Source organism: Convolutriloba macropyga, chromosome 15, assembly GCF_964194025.1.
Source record: "Convolutriloba macropyga chromosome 15, txConMacr16.3, whole genome shotgun sequence".
Classification (NCBI taxonomy): Eukaryota; Metazoa; Xenacoelomorpha; order Acoela; family Convolutidae; genus Convolutriloba; species Convolutriloba macropyga.
Genome location: NC_134482.1, coordinates 1,602,415 through 1,622,257, shown reverse-complemented (window position 1 = coordinate 1,622,257; position 19,843 = coordinate 1,602,415). Strand labels below are relative to the sequence as shown.

Here is a 19,843-nt window from a genome sequence, read left to right as displayed (position 1 = left end):
ATGATTATTGCTCAACTTTGGTTAAGATTTTTTGCTCATTTCTGGGTTTTAGTTCCTCAAGTGACGTCATCATCCTTCACCTTCAACCCCATCAACCACACCTTAGTCTCTTTTGACCTCATAGACCCAAACAGTGTCCACTTTGACAACGGAACCCTTCAAGCCTTCAATTCAGAGCATAACAACCTCGTGTACGAAGTGTTATTCAGCAGAGCAGATTTCCCAGTTGAGGTTGGGAATGTTCCATGTGGAAATGTGTACAACTTCACCTTTTCCCTCTCTGTTGGCACGGATGTGGATTGTGGTGATGAGGGAATAGTGTCAATGCAGCCAATCAGTTTTCTTCTTGATCCTCACTGTGAGTAAAACGAAAAACCCAAAAGTTTAGTTCAAACTTGTAGGGTCAATATTGACTGACCATTGACTGTAGAGTCACTGTTTCAAGAGGTTCAGCTCACTGGTACAGCTTGAAATACAAAAACCGTCTTTTTTACTAGTCCAAAAAATAGTCTTGTCATGGAGCAAAAGTCGTTTCAAATTACTGCTATTTTAATCTTTTTACACCATTGCAGCAGGGCAATACAACTAAGAGATTAGTTGTCAAATTGCCAAAAAACTTTTTACTCTTTTGCTGTATTATTGCTATGTTACTTGATTGAGAAGAACTGGGCTCGCTAAATATAGCTAAAAGTCACCCCATTAGCCACGATAACAGCGTGGCGTCGAAGTTCAGTGAGGCATTTGGAATCAAGCAAAGGTCCAGCAATCGAACATTTGGATCCAGTAAAACTCTGCCGACCTCTGTCGAGCATGGTCTTTCAAACCATTTTTTGACTCAGCACGGTCTTTTCATAGGTAGATATAGTGGTTGATCACTGAATAACGTTAGAAATATTTTAATCATTACGCTTCGATGCTTGCAAGTAATATTTCTACAAAACTTTTTATAATTCCAAGACTGCGTACAAGATTTTTCTGATTGCTTCATGACAGTTAACTTGAAAAAAGAAAGTTTTAACCAAAGTTTTAAGATAAAGTTATTATCAAATGCAACAATTAAGAGTAAGTGAGCATGTAGTCTACTTTTCGTTTATTTCCACAGTGAACAACAAATATTGATATTTTTCAAAAATTTTGAAAGAGTTAAAAAATGTGTTTTGAAGCACTAAAACAACGGAGACATTATTGGCGTAGCAAATATAGAGGAGCTGTAAACGTTGTTCATTTTTTTGTTCTCAAAAAACTGAAAGACAAATTACATTGCCTGGTAACCACCTGCCAAGTTCATGATACCCAATATTTAGGAAATCAGTGTTTATATCTTAACGTTTCGTAAAACTTTCATAGACAGTTTTCAGTTTTTCTGATAAATGAACAAAATCACATTAAGACGCATTTGTTTGACACCGTTCCATTTCTTTCATAGCTTTTTACCCAAATTAATCAAAACCAAACACGATATTCTTCCTCCAGTTGCTGGTATAGCCATAAATAATGAATTTAATAGTGCCCACTGTATTTATTAGTTGCGCTAGATGAAAAATGTTGTCAAATATTTTGATCTTGTTGCTCTTCTTCTTATGTAATTTTTTCTACCGCAGATTTTTCGACCATCTCGTTAATGTGCCTCACAAGAAGACTCGTTAATGTGCGTTCGCACATGATATTCCGACCCGAGCTTATCGACATTCTTTACTTAATTGTCAACCAAATGACTATATACAAAAATATATGTTTGAGTTTAAAACAATCGTTACACAATCTAGCCACTAATTGAATTACATAATGCCATGCCTCATTAAAACGCCAACGAAATCTGCCGTTGAGGAGATTATGAGAAAAAAAACCAACAACAAAAATTAGCAAAAACAAAAATTTCACGGCAAAAACTGAATATCAAAATTTAAAAGCACCTAGTAACAACGTCAAAATGCAGTCAGATAAAACCCCAACTACAGAAATTTACTTTTTCCTATGTAGACAGCAGATTGAATTTTTTTAATGAGACTAGGTAACAAGTCGACAAAAAGAAGGAACAATGAGGCGAAATTCAAAAACTAATCAATATTTTTTAAACCAAGAAACTTCAAAAGTCTTAAAAAGCATTAACTTTTAACTAAATAAACCTTGAGAAATTACTAAAAATTTATTACGAAATCAAAAGAAACTGTCCTTGGTTATACTAAGCCATAGAAACGGACTAAAGATGCAGAAAACCTCAAAAAATTAAAAACGATTTGCGGAAACACAAATTATTGATACCATTAAAATCATTAGCTATTATCTGAAAACTATGTACTTTTAATTCAATTGTAATTTTTACTATTTCAGCTAAAGAATTTATACTGAGACATCAACTAAATTTACCTGGGCCACATTTGAAAACCATTGGGATCTGTTTTTACTTGATTGTGTTGAAAGAAGAGAAAAAGAAACACAAAAACTGACCACTCAAAAAAACGTTTAAAAAAACGCATATTGTCCAACAAACAAAACGTCAGTGACAAATCATATAGGTAGATATGTTAATTGTTGAATTACCGGAAATTGGACGGGACCTGCCAATGATGAAAACAAGTTACAAGTTGACGAAAAGAACAACAAAAACTGAAAAGTTTGAAAAAAAGACCAAAAATGTATATCATAAACTTTAAGAGTATTCGCTAAACTATAAGTTTGTCGCATTTGGATTTACTGCTTCGGGTAAAATCATTTGTCCAATCTCCAATTACAAGCTTATTCGACCGGTCAGCAATTTACGGCTACCTAAAGAACAAAAAACAAGAAAAAACTCCAATTTCAAGAAAAAATTGAGCGAGAAAAGTGTCGAAGGCTTTAAAAAGTGAACTTTTCAATATAAACTTTTCTAGTTTCAAATAAGATTTTTAACGAAAATGGGATTCTTCTTTTTAACAATATAAATGCAAAAAATCACCAAATATGAACAAATACATCAGAACCACGAAATTTTTGAGAAAACTTGTAGTATCAACGCCATAAAAGTCAATAGCTTTCTACGGGAGCCAGTAAATACGCTACATTGATGAAACGACAAGGTTGTTTCTCATTCATATTTCATCAAAGTCATTACAACACGTCATTGACTATGAAGACAACAACAAATACGGGCAAAAACAAAAAGAATTCAGTAGAAAAGTGAATGAAGAAAGTGTCGAAGCAATTTAAGTCATAGGCTATGCTCTTAAAACTTTATCTATGATCCATTGAACGTCTTTTTTAGAGCAATGGGAACTATCAGTATTAGGACAATGTGATAAGATTTCAAAAGGAACCAAAAAGTATGCAAAAAGTAAAAAATGTGAAAACCCGTGGCATTGAAGTCTTAAAACTATTTGGTAGAAGATAAAACGTGAAACCAGATTATTTTTGTATGCAGTAGAACAAAAGGGGGTCCTCTCAATACTCAGGTTGACTAACGGTTCACAAAAAAAGCTTAAGATTGGTTAATGTATAAAAAAAATTTCGAAAAATTATTTTCAAGGAGATAAGCCATTAAATTCAATAGCTTTCAACTGAAGTCAATAAATGCACTCCGATATACCCTGGGAGAAAAATAATTGTCAAGCATAGTTAATCAATAAAGCATCACAATAAGTCTTATCACTAGGAAAACAACAACAAAAACAGGCAAAAAAAATTCAGTAGGAAAATGCGAGAAGAAATTGTCGATGCCATTTAAACAATAAGTTTTTCTCTGAAAGCTTTATCAGTGATCCACTGAACGTAATTGCTAAGCCAATGGGAGCTATCAATATTTGGATAATGTGATATGAGTTCAGAGGTAACCAATAACAAAAAAATAACCACAAAATTAAAAAAAAGTTGAGATCTTGTATCATTGAAGTCATATACCCAATAGATAGTAGATAAAACCGCCAACCAGATAAATTTTGGTTGAAGTGGGAAAGAAGAGGGTCCTGTCATTACTGAGACTAACTTACAGTTCACGAAAATAAGTTTATAATTGGTTAATGTTCAAAAAAAATTTTCGACAAATTATTCTTAGTCTTGACAGCCATTAGCTGTCCACTCGAAGCACTAGATATGTTCACTTAATGCTTATTACGGAACATATTGCACCTTTAGTCAATGAATAGGACCATAGGACTCCAAAAAATAGTAAATCCTCAAAAAAAATCAATTTTTCATTTAAAATTACAAAAACTCAGTGTCGAAGCCAAAAAAAACGAGCAATTCCTTGAAAACAAAGTTTTTTGTTCATTGGGCTTCATTTGACTGTAAATGAGGTTCGTTCTTAATGGAACCTCGATATGAAAAGTGACTAGTCTCTAGGTGACTTAAAAAAAAACAAAAAAACCGAAAAGTTTTCTAAAAAGAGCTCTCAAACAGAGTTCGATTTTTTTTATAGTGAACTTGCCAATTAGACCAGAACTAGTCTTTTTTATCGCCTTCAGTCAATTAGGAACACACAATTGGTTCATTTTGTGGCATGAAATGTAAATGTGAAATACTATTTTTATAGAAAATATCTTAATTTGAAGAAAAAATACACCGAAAGTGAACAAAATCATGCCAAATATCCCGTGTTCACGCAAAACTTCAATCCTCGACAACTCCTCGAAAAAAAAACGAAATGCAAAAAAATCTTTTTAATTTTGAATTCTACGCTGGAACAGTTTTTTAATGATACCACTCACGTTTCTCGACGATGAATATATCGATCGGCCAAAATTGACTGAACAAAAAAAACCCATTTGAGTATATAGTTCCTCCCCCCCCCCACAAGTGGGTCGGAACAAGTATCATATTTTATCCTTTTATGATTACTCTTGTATGATTAACCCTTTTATGATTACCAGGAAACTGAAAATGATCCTAAATTGATCACGTTTAACCGTAATATATTTACCTTGGATCTATATTTTTAATTTTCTTCAAAAAGTCACGGCTCGTATTATTTCTCTTCATCATTGATTTGTGATGCGTCAAAATACCCTGATATCGGAAATTTGCTGCAAATTTGGGCTCTAAATTTTGAGTATATATATATATATATGAGTTTAGTTGCAATAATTTCTAATGCCAGTTTGTTCCTATAAATGCTCTTATTCTAATTAAATATAATAATCAAGGTTAATTTTGGTTGATTTAGAGAGTGAAACAGTAGAACGCAAATAAGATACATTGAGTTAAAACAGCGCTCAACCTTTCAGCTGGGTCATATATCACCTTGTATGTCAACCAAAACAGTTTTTACAACTTCTGATAATGAGGATTATACTTCTTTCCGGCTTTCAAAATTTGTGTATGATTCGTGTTTGATTCCGAGTAGATCATATATGACCTTGAATGAAACCAGGGAAATTTGTATTATGTGTGTGTATTCTCAAAACTGTTTGAATTCTTTTTTCTACAGCTATCAATGCCGGTCAGAATCAGTGGATGGGAACGGGACTACTCTTCAGCCTGGTTTTTCCAATTCACATCATGATCACCAGCCTATGAAACTGATCGTTAGTTGCTTAGATCGCGTCCCAGTATTCTGATTATATTTTATAAGCATGTTGAAAAATCAGTTGTAGCGTTGTTAAATTGTAACCGACACTTATCCCAGTGAATCGAAACGTGATACATCTTAAATATAGCGTGGTAAATCTAGTAAAAATTAAGCCATGGCACTGGATATATAATCATCAAGAATTGTTCGAAGTTCCAAGGTCCTTGCATGGGTATCAAGAATTAAGATCTTCGCAAACTAACCAAAAATTAAACGAGAAATTGATCAAATTTGACCTCTTTATCTAATTTGAGAACTTGATAGTTGAATTTCTATTTTTCTTCCGACAGCTTTCTAACTTGACAAAAATTACGAAGGAAAAAATAACAAAAAAACATTATCAAGATTTACCAAAATTTTGTCAGGAGTTCACCAGGGAGTTCACGGTTCAGCTTGATATTGTTCAGAGGATATTGTCCAGCTCTTACCAAGATTTGCCAAGAAATATTGGTACTTAAATTTCTTAGCAAGAAGTTTCAAAACTTGAAAGATGTGACCTAAAAGATCATACATATCTTCAAAAAGTGAAACGACGTTGCTGATAAAATTTAAAGAGAATGTTAAAACAGCATATGTTTCAGCCATTTGAACTGGTCCCATTCGAAATAAACATTAGCTACTTCAGGAGCTATTTTAGTGTCTAGCAAAACATGGAACTTCTAATCTTGATTTCAATTATTGTACCACACAAACAGAACGTAATTATAGTTTTTGACCTCTAATTTTTAATCAGCTGGTTTTGAAATTAAGTTACAGTAATGATGTAATTTACGGTCATTAATAAGTTGAAATCAATGCTTCCAACTGTTGCACTCAGATGACATCTAAATGTTCCTTGGAAGCTGCATATGAAAAGTGTTTTTCTGAGGAATATCCACCCTGCAGATGCTTTGTTTTTGAAGACTAGCCTCTGAGTAGGATACTTTATTTGTTCTGTCGAGGAAAGCGCTAGGGATCTGCTATGTAGTTATTTCGACATGCAGATAAAATGACATGATCAGAGTATGCTTCGTACGGGGCGGGGGGGCAGGGGGTGGGAGATTTCCTGGACTTACTCGGAGGTCGGTGGCAGAGCAAATCAGCACTGAATCAGTCTGAAGACATTCCGTTATTTTTTTCTGGATGGTCAGTGCTCTGTTCATGCCACAGTTTTGTGTCCTGACAAATTAGTCCCCAGAAAACAGACAAAACTTTCCCAGACAAAATAGTCCCAACTAAAATATTAAAACAGTTACAAATTTAAAAAACAAATAATTAACAAATATAATCTATAAGTTAAGCTTTTGAATGCATTGTTTTTAATTGATATGAATTAGGACTAAATCAAAAATTTGTTTCAAACACATAACTTTTCTAAAACTATGTTGTAATCAGCTTTATATTTGTTTAATGAAAAACAATCATTTAATAACTTAAGAAGTTTACCTGTTAATTGGTGTGCATGTGCTTAACTCTATATTTAGGTCGGACTATTTTGTCTGGGACCGTTTTGTCTGTTTTCTTTGGACTATTTTGCCTGGGACTGTTTTGCCTGGAAATATTTTGCCCTTTGGGACTGTTTTCTCTGGGACTGTTCTGTCATGGACTGTTTTCTCTGTTCACCCACAATTTGCACTGGCTAGCCTTGATTTTGAGTATAATTTAGTGCATGGAAATTAATATGCTCATAGGTTCAGCTTGACTCCCGCCAACAAGGTTTGCTCTATATGCGATTCCAACTTCCACGTGGGTACTTGTAAAATTAAATTTGCGTAGCAAGTCGTAGCCACTAAACAAATGAGCTTTGTGGTAATAACCTACAATCTAGCTCAAGAATAAAGAACGTTTATATTACTATAGAAATTAACAATTTTAAGCAATAAAGTATGACATTATGCTGCTCGGACCTAACTTCGGTGCATGAGGAAATAATAGACTACACAGGATAATTTTAGCCCGGGCGAGTTCTCTGACCTCAATATAATTATAATGAAGAAAAAATGCGCATAAAAAAATTTAAAAATTTTTGGAGATGCAATGTTTCAGAACTGAACTAAGTTTTTACAATTGAAGTGTGCTGGTTGAGTGCTGAATTGCTCTGTGATTCAAGTCCAGGTACTCGGCTCTTTGATGTACCCTAGAGATAAGCTACCAATGGTTTTCCTATTCTTATAGTCAGACAATTTTTTTCACTTTTTAAAATCCGTCAACTACGATCATATAATTTTTTATTGAATTCAAAAATTCTCTGGGATCTTCAGAAATAAGTGGTCATTGAGGTATCATACTTTTGCCAATCCAATGGCCTCATATCTTAATTACATTACATTTTGTTCCTTCTTGTTTTCTGCTCCTTTTAAAACTCAAAACAGTGATTATGTTTCAGATACATGATGACTCTGAGATATGAAAGAAAGTTGGTGTCGGCTGCTGCAAACAGAAAATTCAACACTTTTCGAGAGACTAAAACAAAAAGTTCATTTTAATATTTAGCTTAAAATCTTGGCCTGAATTAATAATCGAAATAGATTTAACTACTAGTATAACATATTTTTAATGATTTTTTTTCAAATTTAACCAAAATACAGGTTGAATACATTGATGTCCTGGTTGTTGCAAGCTTAATTGATTCCTTTTGGCGCCAACCAATCGCAAGGTGACTAAAGACCTTCAGTTTGTAGACAAAAAAAAACAACTGTCAATCGAGACTAAAGGGGTCTACAAAACAGAAAGTTCATGTATTTTGTAAGTTCATGTATTTTTTCATTTTTTTTCTAAATTTAAGTGTATTTTATTTACTGGTATAAACTTTTCTTATATGGTAAACATTAAAACATTATAACTGCTTTTGATTCGATTAAGGAATTAAGGAAAATACACGTCTAAGCTGTGTTCTACACGACATCTAAATGTATAAATAAACGCAATCTCAGAAATTTTCATTATATCAACTGGACTTTGACTGAATTTGAATAAAGTATAATTGAATCTTTCCTGGCGAAAGTGGGGAGAATAGAAAAATACATTTCATGAGTGGCAAAATGAAATGGACTGATGAAAATTGATTCGTTAAACTGTTGATCTGCTCTTTTGATAAACATAGCAATGTTAACCAAGCTATCTGCCAATTCAAATGCTTAAACATTTTGAAGGAAAATAATCACGCAGGTGTAATATTATAGTTTGGCACAAAATAATTTTTTAAACCTGAGACTAAAAATAGTCTTACGGAATTGGGAATCTTTTTAGATGCGATTTTAAAGAGATCCTTTTCTGTTTCGTTGATGCAATCCAAAAAGATGCAATAAACAGTTTTGCAAGCGATGTAAAAGACACCCAATCGTTTCAGTAAATTTAAATAAAATGATGACTGTAATGAGTTTCTGAACTCACCGAAAACCCAGCTACTTCGCTTCAACAATATGCATCGACTATTTATCTTACATAGGAAATTTTGGTGCCAATCTTCCTCGGAAAATTTTCCATAAATTTCAGAAATAAAGTCAGCAAAAAATTTTGAAAATGACGAGCTATCAACATCATTGATACAAACAAGAGAAAATGATTAATATATATATATATATATATATATATATATATATTCGAATTAACATCAAAAATTTTTAATGAAAGCTTGATAATTGCCTTTATTCATTTACTATAACCTTTACTTGACCATTTTGCTGAAAGAGATTCAACAACCTCTCCCTACATTTTATGATTCATATATAATGTCAACCATGGAAGTTATTTAAACAAAACGTGGAAATAAGTTTATTTGCTGTTTCTATCACAATAGATTAAACTTTTCTACTATGGTAAACCTTAAAACATTATAACTGCATTTGATTGGAAAACTAAAGTAAAAGAAAATACACTTCTGAGCTGTATGCTTTACGACATCTAAATGTTCAAACAACCAGAATTCTTCAGTTAATCAACGACTGGCCTTGGACTGAATTTGAATAGCAGATATTCGAGTCTTACCTGACCAAGGAGGGGAGAATAGAAACATTTAGAAACATTTGTTGACAAATAAAATGGGCTGAGGAATATTGATTCATTGTTCTGTTTCTCTGCTGTTCCGATTTAAAAAAATTGCCATGTTAACCAAATTAATTGTCAGTTCAAATGCTTTAATATCGTGAAGAAAAAATCAGCAACAACTAGGAATGAATTTTAGTTACGGTCGAGAATATCGTTCTAAACCCGAGACTACAATTAGTCAAAATGAATTAGAAATCATTTTACGTGGAATTTTAAAATGATCCTGGCCTGCATCGTTCATCCAATACAAAAAGATACATTAAACAGATTTGAAAGGGAAATGGAAAAACGCCCAGAAGTTGCAGTAAAATTAATTAAAACATCTTAACTGTAATGAGCTTCCTATTACCCTAAAAAACCTGTTACTTCGCTTCAACATCTTGCACAGACACTTTATCTTAATCGAAACATCGAAATTTTTGGCGCTGAGCGTCCTTGGAAAAATGCAGCAAATTTTTACACATTTTTCTGAATTAAAGATTTAACAATTTTTTTCAAAGTGAAAAGCTGTCAAATTGTTTGATACCAACAAGAGGAAATAATTAATTAAAAATTTTCACATTCGCAACTAAAATTTTTCTATGAACGTTTTAAAATTGCTTTTATTCATCTACTCGTTTTCGGCTCGGTTAAGACGACCATTACGGGGCCATTTCGCAAAGGAGTAAAACTCAAACATTTTGTGTTTCGTGGAATCGAATGGCCAAAACTTATCTCCAATTTCTACAATTCGTATACAATTTAAACCATCGAAATTGGTTAAACAAAACGTGGAAAAAATTTGGCTGGGTCTATCACAATAGATACAACTTCTCTTCAATGGTAAACCTTCAAACATTATAACTATATTTGATTGGAATGAGGAAGTAGGGAAAATATACTTTTAATTGACTCATTAAACTTTTGATCTGCTGTTTTGATAAAGATAGCCATGCTAATCAAATTAATTGTCACTTCAAAGGCTTAGCATTTTGAAAAAAAAGTAAATCTCAAGCAGGTATCAATTTTATTAATGGTCAAGAATAATTTTTTAAGCCTGAGACTACAAAGAGTAAATATGAATTAGGAATCGTTTAAAAAAACGCCCAAAGTCTTCAGTATGTTTACTTAAAACATCTTAACTGTAATATGCTTCTGTACTCGGATAATTCTCTAGGCTGCAACGGCATGCATAGACTCTTTATATTACAGAAAAAGTTTTGGTACTTGGCTTCCTCGGAAAAAGGCAGCAAACTTATACATAAAGTTCAAAATTAAAGATGTATGCGCAAAAAAATTTTTAAAATGACAAGCTATTAACATCTTTGATACCAACATTAGAGAACAAAAACTTTTCCATGGAGGCTCTATTTTTTTTTTCATTTACTCGTTTTCAGATCGGTAAGCAAGAAATCCATTACCATTAAACAAATTCAAAGTTCTGCGTTTTGTGGCATCCAGTGGCCAAAACGTGTCCTCACTTTTTACGTTTCATATATATTTTCAACTATATAACTGAAACTATGGTTATAAGTTATTTGAAAAAAAAACGGGTCAATAAGTTACTTTTATCTTGGTCTTTTATTTTATCAGGAGTTTTCACGGATAAGTGTCTACCAATTTGAGCATGTAGTTAGCCTAAAACTGTTAGTATTTATCTGAGACCAAATTCAGAGGCTCAGTTCAGTGCTCACGGGACAATATAAGAAAAATTAGGAAACATTTCACATATAATATATAGATTTTTTTTCATTATGGAAACGATGAAAACGTTTTTTGAACATCAAGCGTATCAGATCCCATTTTTATGCAGACATCGCCGTAAAACTTTTTGTGTTTTCTATTAGAAATGTAAAAACTGCAATTCACCAGAGGTTCAGTTCTCAATGTTTTTTTTGGATTAAAATGCTAAAACAAGTATAACATGTTAAACAAAAAATGCTTAAACCGTTAAAACAACTCATTATATATTATTTTTGATTCTGAGCAGTACTATTGTATAAAATTTCAGACTGAGAAAAGTACTGAAAATAATTTCCTGTTAGAAGTGTTGGACTGTAGGGGGTTACTATGTTGGTAAAAAGCAGGCCAGTGAATTATAAGGCGGAAATTGCAAAAACGGATTAGTTGAGTGACTTTAACAACCGTTTTATTGTTTTCCGTCTTGTAGCAGGACTATTTGGCATGACCACGTGAAATCATAAAAATTGAACCTCCCAGATTTCAAAATGAGCAAGAAATTGTATCAAATATTTTTGTCGAAACACGTGCCATCGTTTTATGAGCTTTAAACTTAGGATAAAACTCTTAAACATAATTCATCGAATAGCAAGCAAAGCGTTCGGGATGCCAAACTACTGGTACGCAAATTCTAAAAGGTAAGAGAGTAGCAAATATGCTTTGTTATTGGACTACAAGAGATGGTGGAGGCGTGCTATAAGTTGTTTTAAATACCGATAAAGAAACGAAAAGAATACATTGACTGGGACAAAATTTTAAAGCCAGGAACAGTCACTGTAGTATTATGGTTCCAACCATTGGTTTAAAGAAGCATTAGCTATAGACACAACAAATTCAATGCAAGACAATGTTTAAAATTTTTGCTGATGAAATGTACCCAAAATCTGCAAGAAATGTAGATGAGTAGGGAGTAGAGAGATCATTTTTAATATAGAGATAATAATAAACAAAAATGTGGTTCCTGCGTAATCGCTGCGGAACAGCTTTAGGTCACAGCGACCTGTTCTCAGCTGTCCTTTTACTTATTATTCCTCACATTTCAGACTGATATTTTTATGAGCAGAATTGCTCTTTTCTTGGTGACTATAGCCACTTTTTTTTGCGTCTGAAACTTTTACGTGGTAACATCATTGCAGCCAACATTGGTCATGCTATGGTCAACTTGAAGCTATGGTTCAGTAAGAGCTCATCCTTACGCAGACAGCTTCACGGAGGCAGGGGATTGAACTCTCTATCATTGGCGTGTGAAACACTCTACCTCTTGGCTATCACGCCCCTGATGAAGATGCCAGCCGAAAATTCCCCGCTTAAAAACGCAATTTTTTTTGGCGGTGAACGCGTTGAATTTATGTATGGCGGTGAACGCGTTGAATTTATATATATATATATATATATATATATATATATATAATATATATATATATATAAATATATATTTATATATATATATATATATATATATATATATATACATTTCGATTCTCAGAATTATTATAGTTGTTTTCGTTTCTAAGCGTTGAAGTTAAATAATCTTGAATTTTTCAAGAGTTGATCTCAAATAAAATCCAGATTTGTTTCTTGCGTTCAATCTTACGTAATTAAGCGTGTATTTTTTGTTGATTTTGGATGATTTGCAGTTTCCGATCGTATGTCTAACAAATTTAGATGGCGTTTAAGGGCACAATTATTACATAGGTTTAACGTTTCCAAATAATGGTTCTACCTAAATGTGTCGTTTCTGAGCGTAAACATTAAATAAATGATTATCTAAGCGTACGTACATCTTTTATACTCTTGGCGCTTCTAAGCGCAGATTTTACATAGTTTCTGTGTTTTTATGCTTTGCTCTTGAATAGTTTTAACGATTAATCCTCTGTTTGTGAGATTCGAACAACTGCTTTCCTGCATTGCTGTCGCCTCTTGTACCACTGTACCAAAATATAATAATTTTTCGTAAGAATTGTATTCAATATAAATTGGATCCTTACATCGCATCTCTACGTTTGGGTTAATGCATTAACTCCATTGGTGTTTCGCTGCCTTTCTCAACTTGACCCTTAAAATGTAAGTTTGGCGTTTTCTGATTAGATCTTATATAATTTCAACGATTGATTATCTTTATTGTTTCTGTTATATATTTTTTTAGTTTCTAAGATCGGATCCTAGATAATTTCTGACGTTTTTAAGCGCAACTTCTAACATAAATTTATTATTTCTAAGCGAAATTTTTACAGAATTTTCGGCGTTTTTTAAGAGTAGACCTTACATAGATTTGACGCTTTGAAGCGTAGTTCTTACAATTTTTTTTTCGTTTCGAGGCGTAAATCTTACATACTATTGGTGTTTCTAGGTGCAGATCTTTCATAACTTGGGCAATTTTAGGTGAAGAGTTAACACAATTTTATTGCTTCTAAGCGCATGTCTTAAATAGTTTTAGTGTTTCTAAGAGTAGATGTCACCAAAATTTGGCTTTTTGAACCCTTGAACTTAAATAAGTTTGCCGTTTACAAAGATAGATCTCACATAATTTAAATGCTTATTTTTATTTTTCCAAGCGTATATTTTACATATGTTTGTTATTCATAGGATCAAAACTTTAATACTTTTAGCGGTTCAAAATTTTTGTTCTGACTTATTTTGACGTTTCTAATATTAGATCATAAAAAAAATTTTGCTCTTATAATGCATAGATCTTGCATAGTTTTGTCGTTTCTAAGCGTGAAAATTACATAATTTTAGAGTTTCTGAGCGGTCAGTTTGTGTCTGAAGCGTAGTAGTTAAATAATTTTAGAGTTTCAATAAGTGGATCTTTCTTAACTTCAAGGCTTAAATATCTCAGTTTACGTTACGTAATTAAGCACAATTTAGCACCCATCTTACATAAACTCAGTTCTTACGCCTGATCGTTTGTCTGAAAAACATTACCGTTCAAAACATTAGCTTAAAAAATTCTTGGAATCTGTTTTATGAAAAATTAGTTCCTGAAAAAAATTAAGAGACAATGCTGGTACAAAGCGTAGAAACTCTATGTTTATGTGAGATCTAAGCATAAAAACGCGTAACTTATCTATGATCTACGCTTAGAAATTGTTTAGGTCAAAATTTTGAAAATTTTCAGCACAACGTAAGATACGTGATATGAGAACTCGATTTATAATGAATACCATTCTTGAAACAACAATTCATTAAAAAATCTTTAAAAAAGATAATAAAATGGCAGAACGCAGAAATTCTCAGTATATTTAAAATCTACGCTAAAATAATGTAAGATCTTCTCCTTTAAATGCCAAAAAATGTGAGATCTAAGTTTGGAAACACTAAAATATGTAAAATCAACGCTAATTAAGCGCTTAATTACGTGAGATGCAGTTAAGAAAAAATAATTGATTTTTGTGATGTATGTTCTTAAAAACACTATTTTGTTGAAAACAGACGCTCAGAAACGCTCAGAAATGTCAACACATATAAGTCATTTACCCTACGTAAGCGACGGGATGTTAGAATTCGATTGGCGCAGAATGCAATAATTAAAAAAATCTATGCTACAGTGGATGAAGAAGCGGGAGTATAGCGTGAGAAAAATACTAGAGGTACATTGTACGGTCAGTGGAATTGTTTATTGCAGGCAATTCGTTGAACGTATTCAAAAATTATTTCTAAATTAGATGCAAAAATGTAACTTTAGTAAAAAAATTTATTATCAACGGTATCTCAACGTATTACTAAACGCAGTTCTCACATTTCTCCAATGGAGGCTCGCCTCGAAGATAAGTGTCTACGAAGCCCCGCTCTTGATGCCATTTTGTGAGCTGGAGACATAAATTTAAAAAAAAAAAATATTTGAATTTTTCCGTGGTTAACTTTTACTGTACGTGTTTTCTTTATTTCATGTGTTTTTTTGTAATCAAGCGAAGCGATCTGTCTTTTCATCTCATCAATCATTTTTGGTGAAATTACTTGTGGCTCCAGGGACCAAAAACATAAAGACCATCATAACAATGTAAAAACTGAAAATTTATCAACAAAATGTTCTGTTGAAAGCAACTTGCTATTTGAGTTGATCGCTTTCTTTTTGTGTTACTTATATCTAACTATGACTTTATTTTCTGACCAAGACTCTATAATCCTTATTCCGTTTGTCCCCTGAACGTAATTGGTGCCTATCTTTTGCACCCCAAACGCACGTGCTACTTATTATCTTGATAATGATTTACTATTTAATGACACGTGCTCCATTTTTGGGGGATACTGGGGAGTGCCCAACAACGGAACAGATCCAAGCGACGTTCACATTTGATATCCAGACAATATCAATGGCTTTCACCAGATATTCTGATCTGAGCTAAATTTTTGCCGCGCAGAACAAAGTTATGACCATAAGGCATCGAGACATATAGCCAGACGACGTCCAGACAAAATTCCTCCAGGACACTTAACTTTGGTATCAAGTTACTTTTCACATAGCCCCAGTTAATGTTATGACACTTGATTTTTGGCTTGGTTTTATGGCTTGGTATTCGAATAATTTCTAATTTTGGCTAGAATAGCTTTGATCAAATATTTCAAGCGCTTAGCGGCACTTTTTTGATGCATAAGAAACTTTTCTCTTAATATTAGTCACACAAATACGACAATATAGTAGTTCTTGATATTGGAATAGTTGGTTAACAATATCACACCTTTCCTAATCAAATTAGCTATTGTTGTTTGTATTTCTATTGCTGTTTGTTAACAATACAGTCCAAACTACAATAGGGAGTGAAAATCTAACATAAAAGAAGACAGAATTTCAACTTGCATTTCATTTATCAAAACAATTTCTGTCAAAATGAGCAGCTCTGAGGACGAATCGCGACCGAGTTCTGTGGAAAACGGGACACAAGAGGAACGGGTTGGTCAATGCATGTCGTGTTGTCATCAGGACAAAGTTCTTGTCGAAGGCACTCGTTATTGCTCCGTTTGTCTTATGGGCATCAGAATGGGCGGACTTCGATATACTTGTGACGGGTCAGTGAATTTATGGTACCACTCTTATTTAGGACCAGTAAATTGGGCAAATATGAGAAAAGGTGGTAAAAATCTGATATTTTTGGCAGTTGCAAAGAATTTGGCCGACTTTGACGTGCATGGCGTTAAGTTTTTATCGTTGAGCCAGAATTCCAGTACACAGTCACAAAATTGGGGGCTTACGTTCAATACTTTGTAATTTGCAAAAGAGGGGCTATTCATGAATAGAATTTAAGCGAGCCATTTATTAACCAACCAGAGACGACTTAAAACTTTTAACGTATGCGCTTACTATGTTAAACTGAAGAATAAAACACGCCATGCTATGGCTATTAGCCGAATTGGAATACAAAGCGAAAAAACTCCGACCAGCCAGTCGGTGGGCTGCGCCGCAATAACCGACCTACAATTTACAGATTACATACCGCAGCGCGTGAGAGTCAAGGTTGTGAATCGTGGTAAGCGATTGCGCTTAAACTGATACTCGGCTTAAAAAAATGTAAGCCAAGCAATATTGTGCTAAAGTATGGCACAGAAGGGAGGCGATTCTCTACTAAGTACCAGAGGGGGCAATTGTTGATAATATCCAATTTAACAAACAAATATCCCTTAGGCCTAAATTTTTGAGACAACTGAACGTTCATCTTTTTTCATTAATTGAATTTCACTTCATTAAAAAACCCGGGTTCACCAAACTTACCAACCATAAAACGGACCATAATGGTCCATAAAAATCCAATAAAATGAATTCCGTTTTATGAACTCGCTATGATTTTTAAGTTTCCATAATGGTCCGTTTTATGTCGGTAAGTCTATATAACCATTATCAAAATAGTGCATCAATAATTATTTCCTCTGTCCTGACTTTATGCTCAGTTTATAGTTGCTATGTTGCAATTATTGACCGTGTTATGGTAGATAAGTCACCATCATGGTCCTTTGTATGGTTCGAAAGGTACCATAATGGTCCGTTTCATAATTAGAAAGGTAGCATTTATGGCCCGTTTGATGGCTGGTAAAAATTGAAATGATTTTTTGACTACCGGTTTTCCGTATTTCTTTCTTCTGTGGATAGTAAAAACACACCAGGGCTCAGTCACGTGATTAGACTAGGCTTCACTAGACTTAGAAACTTGACCAAAAACTTTTCTAGATGTAACGGTGTGCAGAGAATCAGCCATCCAATGTGGAAGTACCAAGAGACGCCATCTGTGAAAACAACTGCCACTTGGGCATGCCACGTGGGATGTGGAGATTACACTCGTTGGTACATTCATCCAGGAGATATTGGTAAGATTCCCAAAGATCTTATTCCCACCAGTTGGCCTCAACAAGATGACCAACCAGAGGAACAACAACAACAACAACAACAACAACAACAACAACAACAACAACAACAACAACAACAACAACAACAACAACAACAACAACAACAGCAACAACAACAACAGGAGCGAGTTGGTCAATGTCGGTCGTGTTGTCATCAAGACAAAGTTCTCGTCGAGGGTACTCATTATTGTTCAGTTTGCCTCATGGGCATCAGAATGGGAGGACTTCGCTACACTTGCGACGGGTCAGTAATTTTTTTTTATCACTCAAAAGTGAAAAACCACAAGGGAGGGAATTATGCAAATGATAACGTTTTATTTTTACCTTTGATGTGAATATGAAAAATGTGATTAATTTTCATCAAAGCCCGGGTCAAAAACTTAAACATTTTTCCAAGAGACACCATCTGTGAAAATAACTGCCACTTGGGCATGTCACGTGGGATCAAGCCTATATATTTTGGTCTCAAGCTTTTACTGATCATGAGCTTTTGTTTAAACACTAAAATAGACTAAAATATTCGATGGAACAGAGTACGCAGTAAGCATACGGCTGGGTAATTCGCCCTAACTATGAGTACAAACTTTTCACTGCATTACCCCAACGCTCTGTTCGAATTTCTGGGAATTGTTACAATTTGACCTAAAATGTCTTCAGGTGCAACAGAATGCAAAGAATCAGTCATCCAATGTGGAAATACCAGCAGACACCAACTGTAAGGACTACTGCCACTTGGGCATGTCATGTGGGCTGCATGAATTATACACGATGGTTCATCCATCCAGAAGATATTGACAAGATTCCCAAAGATCTCATTCCAGAAACATGGCCGCCACAAGAGCCCGGATCACGAGGAGGCTAATCACCTGCCGGATATTTTTCTTTCTGCAACCCCCCCCCTGCTTAATCGCGTGTGAAATCTCAATTAATTTTTAACAAATTAACTCTCCCGTTTTTTTTTCAATTTTAAATTGATAAATTGAAGACATAAATGATAATTTTTGCACCAATAAAACTTGCAGAGCCTATTCAGAGAAAATAATAAAGCTAGAAAGGTGAACAACTCTAACAAATACAATTTCGAGGAAAAGGAATTCCTGCTAGATATTAATCAGCTACTCTTAAAGGACAGTTTCGCAATAAGTGCTTTAAATCTGAGTTCAGTCAATTATGCTTATTGTGATTAGTTTTCTGCGCACTAAATTCCACTTAACCATCTATAGTGATGCTTTATTGTATTGGTAAAAAGTTTAAAACATGTGAATAGCTTCAGGTTAACCTTTAATTAGAAATAAACTTTCATTTCAAAAGTTTTCAATCACCTCACTCAAGCAATTTTTTGATTGAAAGAAATTTTAGGATTGGATTATATGCAAACCATACAACGATTTTTCCCTGAGCAATTTTTTATCGTCTCTCAAACTATTTTGAAATTTTAACTTTGAGGAAAAATATCGACATTCGCGGTCATATAGTTAATTTCTTTGAGCAGAATGGCAACCCTCGTGATGAGCGGATTCAAATCTTGCAAGATTCCTACACGAAGATTCAAAACTTGCGAGATTCTTGCATGAACCTTGCAAGATATCAATCAAGGCAAAAATAAATCAGGGTACAAATGTTTCAGAAAACATCTTTGAAGCAAATTACTGCTTATTTAACAAGTTACAAAACCGAATTCACTGAAAAATTATTCAGCCCGATTCAAGATTTCGCAGGAAGCTTGCAAGAACCTTATTGTTTTTCGAATTCTGGAAATTTCAATTGTGTATTTTTGGTCGTTAAAATTAACTGAAAACCAAGTGACCCTACTCTTATCCAGAATTTTTGACCACCGAAGTTACTCAAACTGATTTTTTCCTAAACACTTTTTGAATGTGAAACCTCGCAATAATCTTGCAAATTTCTTGTAAGATTTTAAATTCAAATACATTTTTTAAAAAAAACCTAGAGACATTTTGAGCCATATAAATTCTCCATTTTAAGTTTAATTTACCTTATAAAGGACGAAGACAAACACTTTCAATTTTTCTTTCTTTTGTAATCAAACGAATCATTTGTAGAGAAATCAACATTCTGAAAATTTCGGTTATTGCTCTTATTGGTATTCGAGGATTTTTTTGTAGTCGTAAAGATATTGTGATCAATGTTAAGTCTAATCCTATAGTTTATTTCAGTAACTCTGCCAAAGCCGGCTCCAAGCCCGGAATGAAAAAGGAGGAG

General features: G+C 33.6%; 3 protein-coding genes across 4 annotated transcripts in view; 2 read left to right on the top strand and 1 right to left on the bottom strand.

The window, feature by feature from the left end:
- The window catches only part of LOC142353902 (uncharacterized), a 52,667-nt gene extending 44,603 nt beyond the window's left edge, over nt 1-8,064 (top strand). The window contains exons 15-17 of one of the 2 annotated variants that reach the window (XM_075406130.1): nt 53-358; nt 5,399-5,495; nt 7,905-8,064. In XM_075406130.1, coding sequence (XP_075262245.1) covers nt 53-358; nt 5,399-5,487 — 395 coding nt within the window. In that variant the 3' untranslated portion in view covers nt 5,488-5,495; nt 7,905-8,064. Of the gene's footprint in view, nt 1-52; nt 359-5,398; nt 5,496-6,120; nt 6,210-7,904 lie in introns of those variants that run through there. The other variant, XM_075406131.1, reaches the window with a different exon arrangement.
- Nucleotides 1-19,843, bottom strand: part of LOC142354357 (uncharacterized) — a 350,658-nt gene that overhangs the window by 207,136 nt on the left and 123,679 nt on the right. The gene's annotated exons all lie outside the window — the stretch shown is intronic.
- Nucleotides 15,284-18,930, top strand: LOC142354761 (uncharacterized). Its single transcript, XM_075407145.1, has 3 exons — nt 15,284-16,291; nt 17,445-17,864; nt 18,278-18,930. The coding sequence occupies exons 1-3, from the start codon at nt 16,113-16,115 to the stop codon at nt 18,480-18,482; spliced, it is 804 nt and encodes a 267-aa protein (XP_075263260.1). The 5' UTR covers nt 15,284-16,112; the 3' UTR covers nt 18,483-18,930.